Consider the following 20,585-nt stretch of genomic DNA (forward strand, 5'->3'; position numbering starts at 1 on the left):
AGTCATTTAGCTGATCTTGCATTTTGAACGCCTACGCTTAAGGCGTTGGCTTTGTGCCCGCCGTGGCTTTTGCGGCTATACAGCGGTGAGCCATCCGTAGCTGTTGAGGCTGTATAGCGGCAACCGAAAGTGATCCGAGGAGGAAGGTCTTTCCTTATTTCAAGCAAAATACATATCTCTTAATAAAGTATCATATTTGTTGTACATTGTATATTTCCCATAACTCAATTAAAACAGATTTTATCACATTTTGCCACAACATGAACAGCTAATGGTAAAACAAAATCTATTAATAATTCCATGGTAAACCAGAGTTATTGCATACGTTATGTTTTCCAGCTTCTTGTCATGTATTGTGCATGCTACCTTATATTTACCAGTTGTTATTATACTTTTATAAAATTGAGATATGTCATGCATGGGATTGGTACCATAGGTTTTAACCAAAATCTAAATGTAGCTATCAGCAACATTGGTTTGCATTAAGCTAGCCACAAACCCCACTTTAGCTGCTAGTGTGAGCACAGTCTGTTAACATGAATATTTGCAAGCCTCCAAGTTTGGTAGCAAATATATGCATGATTCCATGGTAAACCCCATTTGGCTGCTATATTCCCAGTGTTAGCAAACACTAGCTAGTCTGTTAACATGAATGTTTGCAAGCCTCCAAGCACAGACGTCACACTTTAAATCCTACCTGTTGCCTTTCACCATCCACTTATTTAACTGCTGTCACATCCCTTGACATTGCATCTCCTTTCCCTCTTTTTTTTTTAACTATTTTTAGCCCCTGACAGCTTTTTTGCTTTACTACTTGTACCTGCTCGCTCAGCACACGGCACATAAGATCATCTCTCAATGCAAATCAAACCAGCTATTAGGCTAACTGAAATAAAACCATGCCAATATCTAGGTATGGTGAAGGGTATGTGATGATGTGGGGCTATTTTAATTCCAAAGGCCAAGGGAACTTTATCAGGATGCATAGTATCCTGGATCCATGAAATAATTGGCCTTTAAAAATAAAAATCTGCCTGCCTCTATGGGAATTTAACATAGGGGTGTGTATACGTATGCCCCCTGTATTTTAAGGAATAACATTTATTTATTTACGATACATTATTCATTCACAAAGAAAAGTTGTGTCCTTAAAGGTTGGATTTTTCCTAATTTTTTTAATTAAGGCATTCATTTTTGATTTATGATTTTTTCATTCCTCTTTTTAATCAACTTTAGCATGGGTTCATAAACTTATGAGCACCACTGTACCTCATACAACCCCACTTCAAAAGATCCAAACTATCCCTTTAAAGTCATCCAGTTGCTCAAAGGCCCTAAAAAGTCATATTTTAAATTTAAATTAAATTAAATTAGTTTAAATGAAAACTGTCCACACTTAGGTCTGTAGATTATACAAAACTATCTTCAAACTCCGCTTTTTCCTCTCTCTTCCATTAGCACACAATATCATTCTGTGATGTAGCTTTACTGCAAATTGACCTGGAAAACATTCACGCACTACCTTGGGACACGTGCGTGCAGCTGACAGGACGCTCTCTCTGCTGGAGGCCTGATACTGCCATCATGTGCATTTCAGGGAGGAGAGAGACAGAGAGAGAGAGAGAGAGAGAGAGAGAGAGAAAAAAAAAATTCCCTGGGAGATGGGGCAGGAAGTATCTCTGTATAAGACGAGGAGCGTGTCGACATCCCCCTGTCAGATGAAGGCTTTGATAATCTGTTGGGGTCGGTAGCAGGTAGGACACTGACAGGTTGTAAGTACAGGTATCCCCTCCCCACCATACCCCTCAAGGCCATACGGGAGGAGAGTGTCGGGGAGGGGATAGGACAGATGTGGAGATGCTGGAAGTGTGTGAATGACAAGATTTATTAACCAGCTCGCCTGTGCCTGTGTGATGCTATTTTGTACTGCTTTAGAATCTGCTACCGATGCTTGTGCTGGGTTAGAGTTTGATTTTTTTACCATCAAAGTACAGCAACATAAGGACAGATTGAATTGATAAGTCTGCTTTACATTACCTCATAACAATGAGTGAATAGAAGCATATGGCTGCGCCCCACCACTTCATCTGCCTTTGCATAAGGAGGTGGTGTGACAGTATGATCCAAAACATTATTGCGTTATTATAATACTTCCTTTGTCTATATTTCTTCTTTTTATCTCTCTCATACATACTGATGTTGACTGGGCCACTGGAGTTCCCAGGAGGTATGTGGTGTTTGCAGTGGAGTTCATTTTCTTTTGTGAATCCCCCAGCGGAGGTAGAAGGCGGCGGGTAGGGCGAACCGGACCGCAGACCCGACAACAGCGAGTGTTTGAGTGTGTCCCCTAGGGATTCTGCGACGACCCTAGATCATTTGTGCGAATCCACAAATCCCATTCAACAGCGGCGCTCATTACCTCACTGTTTGTTTCATCTGTTTCTTTCTTGATGCTCAAAGTTCAGACGTGTATCTGTATCAGACAGCCTCGCATTTATTCTTTTGTCTCTAATGTTGTGAATAATACAGTCTGTGCTTTAGTCTTCACACACCAAAGCATGATCAAGGAGAAGTCAGCAGATGTACTCTTTTTATGATTGTACTTTTCTTTATATTTATGGTGCTGCATATCTGATGTCTACACTCTGTCCTGCCCCAGTCACCAAGGCCGGATCATATTAATGTATTGATAGTCTCTTCATCTTGCTTTCAAATGCAGGAAACTGACTTAGTGCAATGGTATTTTTAAACACAAAACTATTTTGATATGGTTTTACTAGGTTTACTTGCTATATGATGACACAATCATCTGTCCCTTTGATTAAAGTCTGTGGTGTTACTCAGTGATTCCCTACCTCAGGGTTAGAACTCCAAATGAACACAGGGCTTTTAAGCCTGGGAGCGGAGTTCGTGTCGGGGGCAAAAAGTAAGGGGAAAAGCAACCCTAACGAGTGTCTGTGTCCCAGGAGTACTACTTAAGGGGACCAGTATTTTAACCCAAACCACAATGTTTTTCTAATCTTAACTAATTATTTTGGGGCCATGTTACTGTCTTTGCTGCATGACGCTCACCTTTTGTTGGCTAAACTCAACTGCAATGGCCGCTAAAACAACGGTAAACTTACGGTGCTCTTGATACCAATACCAGTTGCTAACAATGCATTTGGCTGTATTTTGTGCATACAAACACCGCAGCACAAATGTCCACAGATAGAAGTTGGACAGTACTGTGTGTATGACTTGTTAAATGAGACACATTAAAACAGAAGTGCTAATAAACATATATTACTACAGCTTTCATTACTATTGATGCACGGAGCAGCCATGTTGGATTTTTTTAGGTCGGCTTTTCTCGGAGTACTGTGAGGTTGAATGACTTATCTGACTTTTTTAAAATCACATATCGAATTGTAATCACAATATCTGGCAGAAAAAAAGAAATTCGATTTTTTCCCTAAATCGTTCAGCCCTAGTTAACACTGTAAACTGCATGAATACTGTAAACCTTAGAGTTTACAGTACAGCATAAACACTCTTGATATGATGAATGAGCTGATAGTTATTACAGAGATTTTCCAGTATGATTTAGAAATTCAAAATATTGTATTTGGCTTGCGTCTAATTTCTCAAATTAGGCTATTTATCAACAGGAATACAAACTCTGCTCAACAGAAACAACACATATTGAAATTGACTGTGTGCAGTGTGCCAATTTACACTTCAGATTTGAGGAGCACACCTGAGCTCCTCACTGGGACGAGAATCCCCCCTGAGTGAAGCTTGCCTGCTGGTTTTCATGTCAGAGCAGATTTTTGAGGTGGTGTAGGGAGGTGAGAGGGAGGAAGGGAACGAGAGGGAGTAAATATTTGGAGCTGAAAGTTGTAAACAGCAGAGCTCAGGCCCAGGCAACACAAACCAGAGTGTCAAAATAAGGCTACAGTAGTGGGAGACATCAGGGACCACTCACGGTGAGGAAATATTCCAGGAGCTGCACTCACTGCTGTCTGACATCGTTATCATCATGTTCTGTCTGATTAACTTCATCTCCTAACAAATTCCTTCACCTTTTCATTTTGCAGCTAGGAGAGGCATCTTAATCTAAATGTGCCCATCTCTTAAAAATTTGAAGTGCTTCTCAAGACACACCTTAGTGTTTTAGAGAAGAGACTATTGCTATTGAAAATAATAGGCAAAATGACGATAAACAGTTCAAATTAAAGCACCAGAGGCTGAGATTTCCTGACTTTTAGTCCCTTGTATGGGTAAAACTTCAAAAATGTTGATGTCCCATAATGCAACTGAATAATCTTTTTGTTAGACCTTCTATTATGGGTAAATGCTCACATCCAAGTCTGCATTCTGAAACTCAGACTTTCTGTTTTTTTCAACATTTGTAGATTCCAATCCCAAACCAAGATAACCCTGATGACAGGCAGTAGTACTCCCCAACACCTGGAAACAGGCTTTAATGTGAAATCTGTGAACCCCCCCTTCAAAGGCATTGGCATGGACCTGACGTCCAATTTGTATATATCCTTTCACCCGGAGCTTAGATGGAAATTTATTAGGTCACAACTCTTTCCTACCAATAAGAATGATAAAGGTGGTGGCTGGGTTGTTTCAGTTGGTAGAGCAGGCCCACATATGCAAAGAGGTTTATGCCTCCATGCAGAGGTCCAGGGTTCGAGTTTCGATTTCCTGCATGTCTTCCCCCTCTATCTCCCCTTTCTCACCTAGCTGTCCTGTCCATTAAAGGCATAAATGGGAAGAGGTCCAATCAGCCAGATCAACTGAAAACACCTCTATGGCTGTTCAGGGCCTTGCGTGCTTGCTACGTTATGTGCACATTGGCAACTACGATATTGTTAAGGTTAGGAAACAATTGGGGATACCGTTAATACGTTATCACAGGTCTGTTAAAGGACACAAACTCCCCTGCATGAAAGCCAGACGTGCTACGCGACCATCCACCACTACAACCTCCACACCCTTACTTTCTAAGTCGACACATAAAGGGCACACCACTTCCTTCAGTGGTCCTTCAGTGTTGGCACAGAATGGAATCTTCCACAAAACTTGCAGCAATACAACAACATCACGCTGCTTCCTGCTTTGAGCAGTACTCACCAACAGGCGAGGGTGTGCTGCCGCTGCTGGATGGCTGTTGGATCTGCAGCCTCTGCGGCGATGATGGCGGCAGCTGTGGCAGGGAGCTGATGATCGATGGGAACAGGAAAGGATACACCCCGGGTCTGTAGCGCCTCATCTGGACCAGTGGAGGACTGCTGCGGGCCTGGGCACGGCTGGCGGTCTTCATAACAGCGATGGGCGTCGGGTGCACTGAGCACTGAGCAAGCTGAGGCTTGGCGAAGCTGGGAGGCCATCGGGTGAACCCTGGCTTCGGTTAGTGTGTCTGGAGCAGGTGTGGTACCACCTCAGCACTCCAGAGATGCATGGTGGCGGAGTTTAGTGTTCCACTCAGAAGTTTGTTCCACTAACACTGTAACACAGACACACATTAGCTATAAGTTAGTTACATCTCTGCACTGTATGTACTCATGAATAAATTCAATCCTAATCATTATCATGACAAACCCATGGGAATATACCAAGGTGTAGCACTGTCAAGATACAGATACACTCAGGGGAGTCCTCGCACATGTCTATTCCATATCAACCTCTTATTGGCTTGTTTGAAAGTTGGCTTTTCATATATATCATTATTCTACCATTGCATTGTCCTATTATTGCTCTTGCTGCCCTTAGACAATTTGTTTTATAGTATTACACAACCCTTAGATCTGGTTCTCGCCCTTTTTGAGTCGCAAGCCCCAGAATAATGAGGTTGGTGTTCGCACTGAGTTTGTATGTGAATGTTTATCCTTGTATGGTAGCCTCTGCAGCCAGTGTATGAATGTATGTGTGAATGGGTGAATGCTGGCTTGTATTGTGAAACATTTTGAGCGGTCGCTAAGCCTAGAAAAGCGCTACATGAATGCAGCCCATTTACCATTTTCATCCGGCGCCACCATTAGGTTGACATTTTTGGTTCAGTGGAAATATCTTAACAACCACTGGATGTATTGCCATAAAATGTGATACGAACAATCATGTTCCCCAGAGGATGAATTGTAATAACTACACTGACCCGCTGAAATTTCACATCCATGTTTATTTGCTGGCAGTCTCCTTCTTCCCTGTCATTGCTGGGCAATGCTGAGTATCTTGCCACCTAGCCCAATTTCACAGCAAACACTTTATGTCCAAATATTGGAAGACATTGGCAGGAATGTGTATGTGTGTTCTCATGCACATGCTCAAGACAAACAAAACTGGAATCCACTCATAAAAAGGAACTGCTCCATAGCAATTAGGTCTGAAGTCTACCAACTATCCTTCACATCCTTCCTTTCCAACCAATCTGTCATGGCTACTTTCATTTTTGAAAGTCACATGTCTTTACTTAAAGATGATTGCAAAGAGAATTTGTTCAGACAGCAAGGAAGCAAAACTGGTTTCTTTTCTTTTGAATGATCAACTTCCTTCAAGCACCGTTTCATTGCCTGGTTGGTTGTGAACACATACAAAAACTTGACTTTGCTGTAAAGACAGACTAATGCTCGATAGAGCAGTGAAAAATAACTAAAACTCTGTTCAGTAACACTTGCTTAGTTCAGTGTGAAACTGCTAACTCCCATGTTTCAAGGATTTCCCAAGATGTTTCCAGCAGACACATTGTCCTCATAAATCAGTTGCACATCACCTCCAGCGTCCACCCCAACTCCCCCCACATCAAGGTAGCTGCTCAGGGTGCCAATGAAGACGAGTGGGGAGGACTGGAGGTGTGATCAGTCCTCACTGCTGAATTCTGTTTAACAGAGTTATAAACAGCTATGGCATAATGGTGCTCATAACGCTCTAATCTGCAGTCAGAGGGCCATTAAAGTGATTTGTAACCACACTTTGTAATTAACGACCACCAGATAGCGTCTTGCTGCTGTGCTGCATGCCACTGAGGAAGGTAGGGACAGAGGAGAGGTGAGAGAAGAGAGAAGGACAGGGACATGGTAGATCTGTGTCTGGGTGTGATTGTGACTGGAATGGGATCTGCTGGCAGACTCAGATATTTGAGTCAAGACAGGTAAACATGAATTCCATACAGTTTCAAACCCATGTATTTTTCAAATACATACATAGAGGTCAATTTGGGGTTCAATGTCTTGCTCAAGGATCTTTCAACATGTTTCAACCTGTATTCGTTCAGGAAGATTTCATTGGGAGCCCAGGCATCATTTGCCGCAACGCCCTGAACACACTCTCACAGTTACACACATTCACAAGACCGTCCTCAACCAAAAAACAACCGTATAGGTCGATTGTGCAAGCAGCTCATAATGACGCATAAATACGTTTCTTGTTAGGCGGTGACCTCTCGTGGCTGTAGTAATTATCGCAAGAGCAAACAAGGAAGTACAGTGAGGTCGGGGTGGTGGATGGGTCAAACAAACACAAGACTTTCACTGTCACATTTTGAAATCAACCGAGTTTTATGGACATTAGTCCATGCTGTAGGTATGTCTGTGACTTCACGTTACGTACCTATTTTAGTAGTTTTACGTGACTCATTTAAAGCCAATCCCTGATGCTTTACTAACCCTAAGTATTTTTGTTGCCTAAACTTAACTAGTTCAGTTTCACAATGTTTACTACCTTTTTAAAACTGCACCTGTTACGTTAAATACAACAGTCACATGATTGAATTTTCCACCGCGGTGTGTGTGTAGAATTAGTTTCTCTTTTTTAAACGGTACATTCTCTCAAATCAGAATGTAGGTGACTACATTGTAAATACCAGAAGCAAGTACAAGGGTTTTAAGGCTTGTCCTTCTGGAATAACAAATGCAGAATTTCAATACCAGGTATAAACTCTACTGTATCATGGGATGTTCACATCATAATTTTGGGATATGTGCTTATTAGTTTTCTTACTTAGAGTTAGATGAGATGACTCATTATCTGAATATGCTAAATTTGACCACCAGGCTGAAAACGGGGGAAACGACTAGCCTGGCTGTGTCTAGAGGTAACAAAATCCACCTACCAGCACCTCTGAAGCTCACTGATTAGCATGTTGCATCTTGTTTGTTTAATTTATACACAATCCACCCTTGGATTATTATTTAAAAACTGATCACTACTATATTTGCCTTCTTGTCCCTGAGAGACATACTGTACTGCACACACTGAAGGAGATGTCTTTTTGCCACAATATTCCTATGCATATTATTCTCATTGCTTCCTGTGTGTTATGAGTCATCCAGGGTTAGGGGTGGGGGGTTGTCTGGTGTCTCAATAACAGGTTGAAGCAGTGGAAGATAAGAGATGCTGCAGCTTCCAGTGGGAGGAGAGCTGCTGCTTGTTTGGCTCCAGCAGTCTTCTCTTCCCCCGGGGTTCCCTGCTGTCATACACACATTACTGCCTGGAACAGTTTAATAAAGAGGGACAGAGGAAGCACACACACGTTCAGCAAGTTCTACTCTCACTTGCAGGAAACCTCAGTCTTTGAAGGTTTTGTTTTCAGAAAAGGTTATACAGTACTGTCGTAATTCCTCAGATATTGACGCTTAGTCAGAGGCCCTCAGCGTCAGATACCGACGCACAAGACACCCTTTAGCATCTGTATGGACCATAGACTGTATATAAAGTTGTATAAACGTCACCCATTGGCTTATGGACTGCCATTTTGAAGCCAGGAGTTTGCATTGTGGTCGTTGCCATCTTGGTATGTTGGAGCCAGAAGTGACCATATTTGCTAAAAGTGGAAAAGTGGCTGATTTTCAGCCCTTCCGACGCAACTCATCTCTCAGCGGACTTCTACTGGCGGGTAAACGGGTACGTCCGGGTACTGGTGTCGTATATATTGGATCCAATATCATTGATGATAATTCACAAAGTGAAAATATCAATAAATATCTTTATATGTCATCTTTAACATGTACCTTTATTTTAAAATTCCCACTTTGTATTTATTCTTTTTATTAAAAAGAGTAGTTTATTGTCTGGAAGAGCTTTGTAATGAAATTGTCAAATCATATTTTAGTTGCTTTTATTAAGATATATGTATAAATGTGACTGATTTTGTTAAATGGGCTTATGTATCGCCTCGTGTCGGTAGCAGGCCCCTGAATTAAATTGAAATCGTATCCTGGCAGACTATGTCATATTAGTTCATATTGTATGTTGTCCTAAGATTCGATAAAATATTATATTGTGATGAAACGTGTGATTATACCCCTAATGACGACCTTACACCAAACAACATTTCAAGCAATTCCATTGTCGCAGACTAATTTCCAATATCGGAATGAAATCCTGAGAGTCTTGCTAGAGTTGGAGCGCTCCCATCGTCTCCATCGTTTGGTGTAAGTTCATCATAAAACTCAGTCTGAATCAGTCTTTTTCCCATCTTGACAGTCTGACTTAATCAAACGTGTTTGATATTATCGGAAGTTTTAAGTCTTGGTAGTGAAGTTAAATCATGTGAACACTGTCAACAACCAATAGGTGCCAATGGGGTACCCTAACCCTAACCCCAGCACCAAACAAGAAACAGCAAATGGCTAGAGCCAGTGTTGTTTAGGGTTGCTATGGCGCCGCGCTAAGCTAAACACTAAAGAGGTAAAGTTGCTGATTTGATCCAACGGGAGATTTCCCGGGTACTGGAGACATTCATCTGCATGTACGGCAGAACAGAAAATCGCCAAGACTTTCTCTTAAGTTACCAGCTACTGCTAGCACTATCTAGCTATCGTGGTTGGCAGAACTCTGAACAAGACATTTCTAGGTGACCAAAATGTTCCAATCAACTTTGAAGAAGTGAAAACACAGAGTGAGAGGGGTCAACGTTTAAGATGAAAACACAGACAACCCCCAATAAACAAGTTCACGGCTATTTTAATGTTCACAGTACCATAGATGAGCATTGCTAAGCCTCTATCATGAATGACAGGTCGGCGTGTAGCCACACCCCTAAAGCATCCCCTGCTTTAGTGTCTATTTTAAAATAAATGGGACCGAAATGAATAACATGCTGTATTGAAAAAAAGACTTGAACTAGCAGTTGAGGCCATAACATCGTTATGGAAATGTTTAATGAGTAATAAATCAAGGCAGAAGTAGGGTCATATTCCCATTGACTTCCAGTCGAGTCACCCCCTGCTGGAAATTAGATAGAATGCAGGTTTAAGGTACTTCCGCATTGGCTTCACTTTTCAGGTCCGGAATTTGCCGCTTGGTATATACGCACTAGGGATAGCAGGAGCTCGACCGAGGGATAACATGCATCTTTTAACCCCACCAACGATCTTTTCCTAACCATAACTAAGTGGTTAGGGTACCATACCCTGTATGTTGAAAAATTACGCTAATGGGTCCTGTCCCAGAGCGTCAAAAAGTGACACCAAGGGGTTCTGACCAAAAGTCAGTATGTGACGGGTTGGGAGTAAGAATTTGTTGGTGTGGAAGAAAGCATCATCAGTGACCCATTTAAAAATGAAGAGATGGTTATTATGAAAGATGATCTTCCTTCCTTTCATGAGCTGTTTACACCTTATATAAAGCAAGTCTTACCTTAAATAGTCAACAATGGTTATATAAACTAAACGTATGTATTCAGATGTAAGGGAACATTAAACAGACAGAAAAACAACAGATCCATGGAAGGCTTTAGAAGTTGTTCTAGATAAAATCATCAAACAGAGACCATGTGGGGAAAAGCACTCACCGAGCAAAGTTTGTATGGTGCATCTAATGTACTTGAAGTGTGTTCAAGGCAATGCTTTGCAGCTCTCAATAGGTAAACAGCCTCTCTAGTCTAAGAAGACACTGTACCATTGTGATTTATCAAAGTCCTGCTGCTTCTAAGTAACAGTCTTTATATCTGGCTCAAGATTTAGATGAAATAAGAACTCAAATATTAACATAAGTACAGTGTTGTTATAATGTTTTGACATGTCGAATAGAATGGAGTTGGAAAGTGTACTGAAGGAGGACTACATACAGAGGAGGAAGACGCATTCTTCTGGCAATACTGTGAGATGTTTATACTGCAACATAACTTTCTACAGTGGGGTTATTCACACAGTGGTTACTGTGTTCTGCAGATGCATCTTTGGTCTGACAACTTCTAAACAATCTCCTTTAAGTAAACTCTCTTCCTGCATTGTAGTGAGAAACAAGAGGTAATGCAATGCAAGAATAATTCATGAGGCTTAATTTAGAAATGTAGCTTGTGCTGCCGGAGCAGATAGAAACCTGATAACAACGCAGCCAGTGAGCATGAGCTGAATAAAAATAGAAGACATTAAAAACAGCAAGTTAGTGCATGTAGAAATGACGTTGGATGGAGCCACTAACATGCACTACTGCATTAACAGTTCAGTTATTTTTATACAAACAGTTTTTTTTTACTCCAGCAGCTCAGCTTGACTTGGACTTTCTGTGAAGCAGAAGGTGCTAAAAAACAACGTTATATATGGAGAATAATGATATGATCAATATGATGACATGATGAAGTTTAATGGATTTTCTATGTGAATCATTGAAACTGAATGCAATTCGAGACATTCTAATGTGATAACATACATAAATGTACAAATACAAATTCTAAAAATACAATGTATTAATTTATAATATACTCACTTATACATAAATGTCTACTTTATTGTGCTGGGCATTGCAGCTACCTACAGTTACCTTTTTACTGAAAGGTAACAACAGTGACGGGTGCACCTTGCTAAATTCTTGTCGTCAAAGTGAGGTTGCCAGGTTTGGTACATAGACCAAAACCAAAAACGTGCTTATTAAGCATATCTGGAAAGCATGCATTTACATTTCTGTTTGAGAACGGATCGAACTAAACATGAAAAAATGTGTTTATTAGTGAGTTTTAGAGGTGTTGGCAGTTTTTAACTTTGCTATTGACCCTGAATGCGAATGGGTTTCTTTCCGAAAATGTTGAGCTATTTCTTCAAGACTCATGTCGTCTTCAAACAATGGATTTTTAGACTTGTCAGAGGATTTACCAGCTGGTTCTGAGTTTTTTAGGCCAGGTGCACATTTGTCACCATCAGTGTCATCAGCCTTCTAAAATTCTCAACTGCACAGCGGTGCTTTGAGCCAAAAGCGATCTCTGTGCACACAAGTGTTTTTAGCTCCAGTAGAAGAACTAATCTCCATTTAAACTAACGCGCCCAAACCTCATATCTCATCATCATTCTCGTACACTGGGCATGAGCATGAGTAAACGGGAAGCAGCATTTATACTCCGCCTGTTGCTGGTAGTTGCCATGGTAACGTTAGTAGCTTAGTGTCAGAGAACGAGACGTCATGACAGATAAGAGTCAGGCGGCGAAACGTTGTACCCAGTGTTGGTGTTGCCAAAGGTCTCTGTTTGCGGCCGTTAACTGTAGCCTGAATGTGTAAAATGCATTTCGTGTTTATCTCTGTTCCTTGTTTTTCTCTCGTCTTCATTCCTCTTGTGCGTCCCTCATGGCTCAGTTGAGCGCCTCTTTCTCTCTCTCCCTATGATAAATGGAGGCTCCCCCGATGCCGACCCCTGGCATCTGGATCACAGCCATAATGACCGGGCCAAGTGGTGCTAACATGCCTCAGAGAAAGGTCAATAGACCTGAATGGCAATACAGGTATCGACTGTCATCCATCAGAGGCTGGAGGTGCCCGACAACGGCATGAAAACAATTGATTGTACATCAGTCACTCTGGGATCAATTTCAAAATCATTTCGGCATAATTTTCAGGTGCGGGGGAAATCAAAGTGAGCAGCCTCTGCACCCTTAAGGGATGAGATATATGACAGTCTCTCACCTAATCAGACAAACTGCACAAACACATTACCTTCATTATACATACAAGAGCTCTGACGGGTGTTTCCGCCCTCCTCGATGTGCATTATTCATTATGCTACATGAAGGGAACTTCTTCAGTGTGGTAGACATGCGGGGGAGCTGGGTCTTTCATGTCGAGCATGGAGCTTCTCCAGCTAGGAGTCTTGGGACCCATTCTTACCACAGTATCAGGTGTTATGAAGACAGTACAGTACAACCCGTTTCGTTAATTCACATGCACCCACAGTCACACACAGGCACAAACACAAAGGCATGCACACATGAAACAGTTCTGCCTGCACCGCATAACATATCAGGAATGTTGGACATGCTCATTGTCTCGTACTGTACTGCAAGTCTTTCTTTGAAAAAATCCCTTTACACACAGGAATTTTATAGTTTTTCGGCTGGTTTGGAAGGAACAAAAGATAAACCAGGTTGGTACAATGAACTGCTATTGCCAGAGAAAGAGAAAAGTGCAATAACCTCGTCGCAGAATTTTAAGCATTGGGATTGGATGTTTCTTGCCGATATGCAACTTCTTCTCCAAAGTATTTTTTTTTTTATACACAAGCATGTACCCAATACGTTTTATCAAAGAACCAGATGTTTTTAAACACAGTTGTTAATCTTTTTCACTAATGATCCAATTGGCCAAAATTCATGTTGATACAAGTTAGAGGTTGTGACTGTAACTGTGAGTCACACAACATAAGAAATGGGCCTTCCAGAACCAGAGCTGCCAGCACACAAAGCTCCTTCAGAGCCAAAGAAGACTTTTCAGAAACTGCAGCTTTTATGAAACAATTATCATAAAACGTTTTTGTTTAAGTCCTAAGAAAAATGCACAATGGAAAATCCTTCAATTTCTTTCAAAAAGGGAATGTCCAGTAAAATAGTTGGTGCTGGAAGCTTTGCGATATAGTGATGACTCACAGGGCCAGATGACGAACTACTGGATGGCGAAGGCCCGTCCTACTCTGCCTCAGATTGTCTTACCCTGATATTCTTGCCCTAACCCTAACCAATCTGACTGATCATGGCTAAACCTAACCAACCTAGTCTCGCTTTGCCAGACCCTCCTCCAAAGCGTGCTGAAGGAGAGTCTGTCTACTCCACATAGCATTCGGGGGATGGGAGGGGAACGTGCTCTCGGTGCTAACCGCTAACAACCTAGGAATATGCATCACTTGGCAAGCTAGGCAGCTAGGTCGCTAACTAGGCAGGAAATAGACATAGTTTATTCAAGAGACGCATTTGTACCATCGACCACTGCATCATAATTTACTGCAAACCACGCCTGTCACGGTCACCAAGGTTTAACTTGACACAAAGAATTATACAGGTATAGAACAGGTATGCTCATTATAGCAGTTCCACTGAAATAAATGGATTTTGCTTCAAATGTTCACTAAACGCTGGTGTGACGAGGCACTAACAATTCTTTTGACCAGCAAACAATGTCAAAATGTTCATTGGGATATTGAAGGTAGGATAAAGGTATGGTATGCTTTGGAAAACAGTCAGCAGTAATGGAAATGATTTGTAGGTAATGGGCTAAAACATACAACACGGGTGGTATGGCCCTTTAAATGATGAAGAGGGGTATATTTTGCAGTGAGCTCACATCCACAAATACAGACACCTGCACATGTCAAACTGAGACTGTTCCTCTGGGTGTTTTCATCTCCACATAGAGGCACACTGGGAAAATGTCTGAAAGCTGCTCCTAATCATGCTAAGTGTGACTAACCAACCCTGGCCACAGCCTCCTCAGGACACACACGTACAGACTTATGACTGTGATGATAACTTCTGAAGGATATACCGTTAGAAGCAGCCATTTAGTCCTCTGTCACTGGTGTGATGTGTGGGCCTATCTACTCCAGCAGGTACAGGATGTGTGCTGTAAAGTACGAGGGCTACAGCTAGCCACAAGCACTGGAAATTACATGGATACTGGGATTGTTGTAAACAGCATTAAGGAGTACAAGTAGATTGGAGGCCAGAGAGGCTCTAGGACACATTATAACACAGCATGCAGTATAATTTTGTGACATTTAATGCGCCATATGTGGTGACAAAATGTCTTAACTCAAGGTCTCGCTTTTCCACAATGGCATAAATAGTATTGAGTATCGAAAAATGCCTCGTCATTCAATTAAAAATTTCAATACCTAAGGAATAAATCTCATCAGCGTCAGTGAGCCAATAAGCATGCAGCATGCTTCTACCAAGATCTAATAATGTCTGTGATTAGCTGGGAAAAACTCTACGTTACACAGAGACGGGGCTCACATAGTAAGAGCTAAAAAATAAATAAAAAGATTTGTGCCATAATGTGTAATGTAGTAATTTCTATTTGTTAAAATGGATTTATAAAATTGGTATGGAAAAAAGTACGTTAAGGAACTGTTATCAAAGTCACGGTATTGTTAGTTTATATCCACGTCATTTCACTTCCGGGATTGCTCCGCCGGAAATTCCGCCGTATGTCGTTCTTTTTGGTCGGATGTCCGTTACCTTCCGCTTTCTTTGTGTTGGAATTTTAAACTCCGGTGGATTTATAAGGACTATGGTTAACTGCTCTTCAGATCTTTGCAGGGTAAATCCAGACAGCTAGCTAGACTATCTGTCCAATCTGAGTTTTCTGTTGCACGACTAAAACAAATTTTGAACGTTCACGTTTCACCAAAACAAGTTCCTTCCCAAGGCTATTTTGAGGAGGCACCGTTGCTCCATTCGGCGCTTAGCGCTGCCCAAGACGATTGTGATTGGTTTTAATAAATGCCAATAAACCAGAGCACGTTTTTCTCCCATCCCGGAATGCTGTGTGGACTAGCCAGACCTTCCTCCACAGTGCTGTGAAGGAAGGTCTGGCAATGCGAGACTATGGTATTGGTATAGGTATCAAATACCCAGCCCTATTAAATGCTACTGGTGAAGATATCACCATGCAATATCGTTGACAATAAGTGACAAGACTAAAATGTAGTAAAAAAAAATTCAAACTCTCTTCATTTTCGTCACCTTCTACCTTGTCTTCCCCTCTTGGCTCTCACTTTGTCTCTCTCTCTTTCTTTCAAACACACACCGATTGTCCATGTCAGTCCTCGGTCTCTCTCATTGCCTTGCATTGCCAGACCTATATTCATATAGCATTTATATAGCGCTTTTCTAGTCTTAATGACCACTCAAAGTGCTTTACACTACAGACACCAATAACCCCATTCAGACACACATTCAATCACTGGTGGCCGATGCTGCCACCTGCGCCAGATAAACATTCACACACCCGTCTAGAGCAATTCAATATCTTGCTCTAGGACACTTCGACATGTAGCAAACTAAATGATGTCCAACCATGTTTTTGATCCTCGGCCATTATGGTGAATTCATCGATACCGGTACCGATACCAATACTGTGATTTCAATAGCGGTGCCTGAGTTTTTCCTGCGTGTCTCAATGATGGGTAACATTACACAGCCAATCACAAGCTTTATTACATCTTGGTAGAAGCATGCTGCATGGTTATTAGCTCACTGACGCGGATGAGATTTACTCCTTAGGTATTGAAATTTGGTATTGAATGACAAGGCATTTTTCGATACTCGATACTAAGGTGGCAATTCGGTCGGTGCCTAAAAAGTATCCAATTCTGAAGCCAACCCCTACTTATGAGCATCAACAGCATTTACATGAACATAATCCTGAATCAGGTCTACCTTGCCATACATGCCATGTATAAAATACACTAAAGTCTACACTACATTATGGACTATCACTACAGATCTGAAGGAAGCAGAGCTCGGTCTTAAACTGCCTCATTGCACCACATGTGGATTACAGCTTTTAGCAATCCCCTTTCCATTCAGCCTGTCAGCCTAATCACTGCTTGGCTTTGACACAGGATGGAGGCAGTATTCAAGAAGTTACACTAACTGCTAAGCATAACATATATTTTCCAACTCAAAAGAAAACAGGCTTACTGTAATATGTGATTTTATCACCAGCGTCAACATAACTACAAAAGTAGGCTCCTTCTTCTGCGACAAGCAACTGACAGACAAACAGTGCTTCCATCAGGACTCTGACATCTAATATGCTGAGCATTATATTTCTCATTTCATCAGGGCCAAAGGATGAGGTCATTACATAATGGTGTAATTAGTGGGGTTTGGTACAAAAACAGTCTTAGGAAAAGCACAGTGCCTGATAAGATGCCAATAAAGAGGGGAGGCGCAGCATGTTAACACCAGCTCTGAGGGACATAAGCCCCCTTTTAGATTTGAAGAGAAACACTTAAAGACAGCCATCACAGCTACATCCTCTGCTGTTTTCATAAACTCGCAGCCACCCCGAGCTGTCCATCCCCTCGCTGAGCCTGGAGCCAAGCCAGGAACAATATTGTTTCATTTCTCACCAAAGCTCCTGTTGTCTGCTTTGCATGGAATAGCCTTGTCCTCAATAGCACTGTTGTCCTGATTAAGCTCCATCCTTCCAATTAGCTCTGCCTGCTCATGAGCTCCAGCAAAACTTTCTTGAGTCTGAGAAAGTGTTTTGGTAACACTTTCACTCGAGGAGCATGGCAATGCATTCCAAGCAGATTATAGATCCAGCTGAGGTAACATCAACATGTCCTATTCCACCCACCCACCCCTCATTTTCATGTCATGTCTATACTGTCAATTACAGTATCTGATACAGGCATAAAGGTTTGCTATGTCTTGTGTGCCAACTCATTCGCGCGTCAAAAAATCTTTGGCATTTGTTACTGATACAAAAAGTATCCTTTAGCATCTAGCCATTTGGCGTCACAGATTTTTGTGTGGGTATCTGACACTAAGAGACACTGACCAAGCGTCAGTATTTTATGAATTGGGAGTGAGATCGGGTTGGTCGTTGCACTTGCTTGATGTTTTGGTTGCGTTGGCAAAGTTGTCAACTCGATAGTTTTATATCATAAGTATGTAATCATAACAAATGCATGTGTACAAATGTCTATATTTACAGGGGTGTAGAGGTGAATTGTAAAGGCGCCAAATCACAAAAAAATATCAATTCTTACTAGGGTTGGGTACCATAAATGCCTGCGCTGTTCTCTGGTGCCCTGAAACAGACATTAGAGACAATCATCACTGAAGAGTCATGGCATGTGACGCTAGTTAACAATGCACAGCAGGTCACTTTGGCCTCCAGTTAGCTAAACGGCTTAACTTGTGGCTGTATTTCATTCAAAGGATGTACAACATTCTGCAGCTAAAGACACAGATGAGACTAGCTGCACTTTTCGAGACACCATGGTCTCTGCCGCAGTCGGAGTTTTCAGAGAAACAACACTGACAGGACTTAATGGTGCGTTCAACAGCAACTCGTAAGCGCAAGGTGCATTCAGAATTATTGAAAAGTACACTTCCGCCATCTAGTGGTTCTCATTTTCTTCATTTAACAGTAATTGACTGGTTATTACATTTTAATAAATACATTATTTTAATTTGACCATATGTATTGTTTAACATAAGTATTGTTTTAGCACTGGTATTTGAAAAAACTAAAACGATACCCAACCCTTAATCTTACATAATGTTAACCCATACATATGTACCGCATATGTGCAATAATCTACAAATATCATTGAAACAAAGCGTGATTTTATAAAGCCACTTTGATCTGCTTATATTGATTATCACCACATTTAAGAATAAACTGAAAACCCTCCTCTTTGATAAAGCATATAGTTAGGGAGTGAGGAGATCTAGGTTAATAACCTAGCCCTGGGGAGTTTACTCCCCGGAGTCCTTATGTTTCTTTTTCCCAGCATATTTCCTTGGATCAGGATGGCACCAAGATCTTAGTTGCAGCTGTCGCCGTGGTCCTGCATCACTACACCCTGCTATGCTCTGTGGTGCCCTGCTGCGTCCTGTTGCGTCCTGTTGCGTCCTGCTGCGTCCTGCTGAACTTGCTACGTCCAGCCATGCCCTGCTGTGCCACGCTACATACTGTAACGCCCTGCAGTGCCCTGCTATGACATGAACTACTACCGAACGACTACCATTTCGATTACACCTGTTCCATTATCTTTATTGTGACTATTATTGCCACTGTTCATCACATCCCCAACCGGCACCATCAGACACCGCCTACCAAGAGCCTGGGTCTGTCCAAGGTTTCTTCCTAAAAGGGAGTTTTTCCTCGCCACTGTCGCACTATGCTTGCTCTTGGGGGAATTACTAGAATTGTTGGGACTTTATAAATTATAGAGTGTGGTCTAGACCTACTCTATCTGTAAAGTGTCTCGAGATAACTCTTATGATTTGATACTCTAAATAAAATTGAATTGAATTTAATTGAATTATATAGAGCGGAGAAAATAAGTATTGAACGTGTCAACATTTTTCTCAGTAAAGATATTTCTGATGGGGCTATCGTCATGAAATTTTCACCAGATGTCAGTAACAACCCAAGTAATCCACACATACAAAGATATCAAAACAAATAAGTTGTGTGTAATAAAGTGAAATGACACAGGGAAAATTATTGAACACACTTGCTGAAATGTATTTAATACTTAGTAGAAAAGCCTTTGACAGCTTCAAGACGCCTCCTGTATGAAGAAACTAGTCGCACAAATTGCTCAGCTGTGATTTTTGCCCATTCTTCCACACAAACTGTCTTCAAATCTTGAAGGTTCCGGAAGCATCTTCTATGAACTCTGAACTTCAGTTCTTTCCAGAGGTTTTCAATTGGATTCAAGTTGGATAATTGACTGGGCCATTCTAACAGGTTGATTTTCTTTCTCTGAAACCAATTGAGAGTTTCCTTGGCTGTGTATTTGGGATCATTGTCTTGCTGAAATGTCCACCCTCGTTTCATCTTCAGCATCCTGGTGGATGGCAGCAAATTCGTATCAAGAATGTCAAGGTACATTTCTCCATTCATCCTTCCTTCAATTATATGAAGTCTGCAAGTGCCACACCACACCATGATGCTCCCACCTCCAAATTTCACTATTGGTATGGTGTCTTTAGGGTGATATGCAGTGCCATTTCTCCTCCAAACATGGTGTATGCTATGACAGCTAAAGAGTTCAATTTTGGTCTCATCTGACCAGATTATATTCTCCCAGTATGTCATTGGCTTGTCCAGATGTTGTGCAGCAAACTTTAAGCGAGCTTCCACATGCCTTTTCTTGACAGTGGTGTCTTCCGTGGTGTGCGTGCATAGAAGCCATGGCGGTTGAGTGCATTACTAATTGTTTTCTTTGAAACAACTGTACCTGCTTCTTCCAGGTCTTTCTGAAGATCTCTGCGAGTGGTCCTTGGTTCTTCAACAACTCTTCTAAGTATTCTATGGACTCCTCTGTCAGAAATCTTGCGAGGTGCACCTGTTCGTGGCCAGTTATTGGTGAAATTATGTTCTTTCCACTTCCGGATAATGGCCCCAACAGTGCTCACTGGAACTTTCAGAAGTTTAGATATTCGTCTGTAACCAATGCCATCCGTATTTGACGCGTTCAATACTTATTTTCCCCACTGTATGGCTATAAATGCTGCAGAGTAATACACGGTACAGAAACAAATTCCACGGCATTGGTCGTGTGGCTAAGACACTTATCTATCTATCTATCTATCTATCTATCTATCTATCTATCTATCTATCTATCTAGTAGGAGTGGGGGT

At 41.5% G+C, this 20,585-nt stretch overlaps 1 protein-coding gene across 1 annotated transcript in view; it reads right to left on the minus strand.

Annotated features, from left to right (window-relative positions):
* LOC144529117 (retinoic acid receptor beta-like) overlaps positions 1 to 20,585 on the minus strand; it is a 314,488-nt gene that overhangs the window by 197,027 nt on the left and 96,876 nt on the right. Inside the window, exon 2 of the mRNA XM_078268068.1 lies at positions 5,128 to 5,500. Within this exon, the coding sequence (XP_078124194.1) occupies positions 5,128 to 5,317 (190 nt within the window). The 5' untranslated portion in view covers positions 5,318 to 5,500. The remainder of the gene's footprint in view (positions 1 to 5,127; positions 5,501 to 20,585) is intronic.

Source organism: Sander vitreus, chromosome 14 (assembly GCF_031162955.1).
Source record: "Sander vitreus isolate 19-12246 chromosome 14, sanVit1, whole genome shotgun sequence".
Taxonomy (NCBI): Eukaryota; Metazoa; Chordata; class Actinopteri; order Perciformes; family Percidae; genus Sander; species Sander vitreus.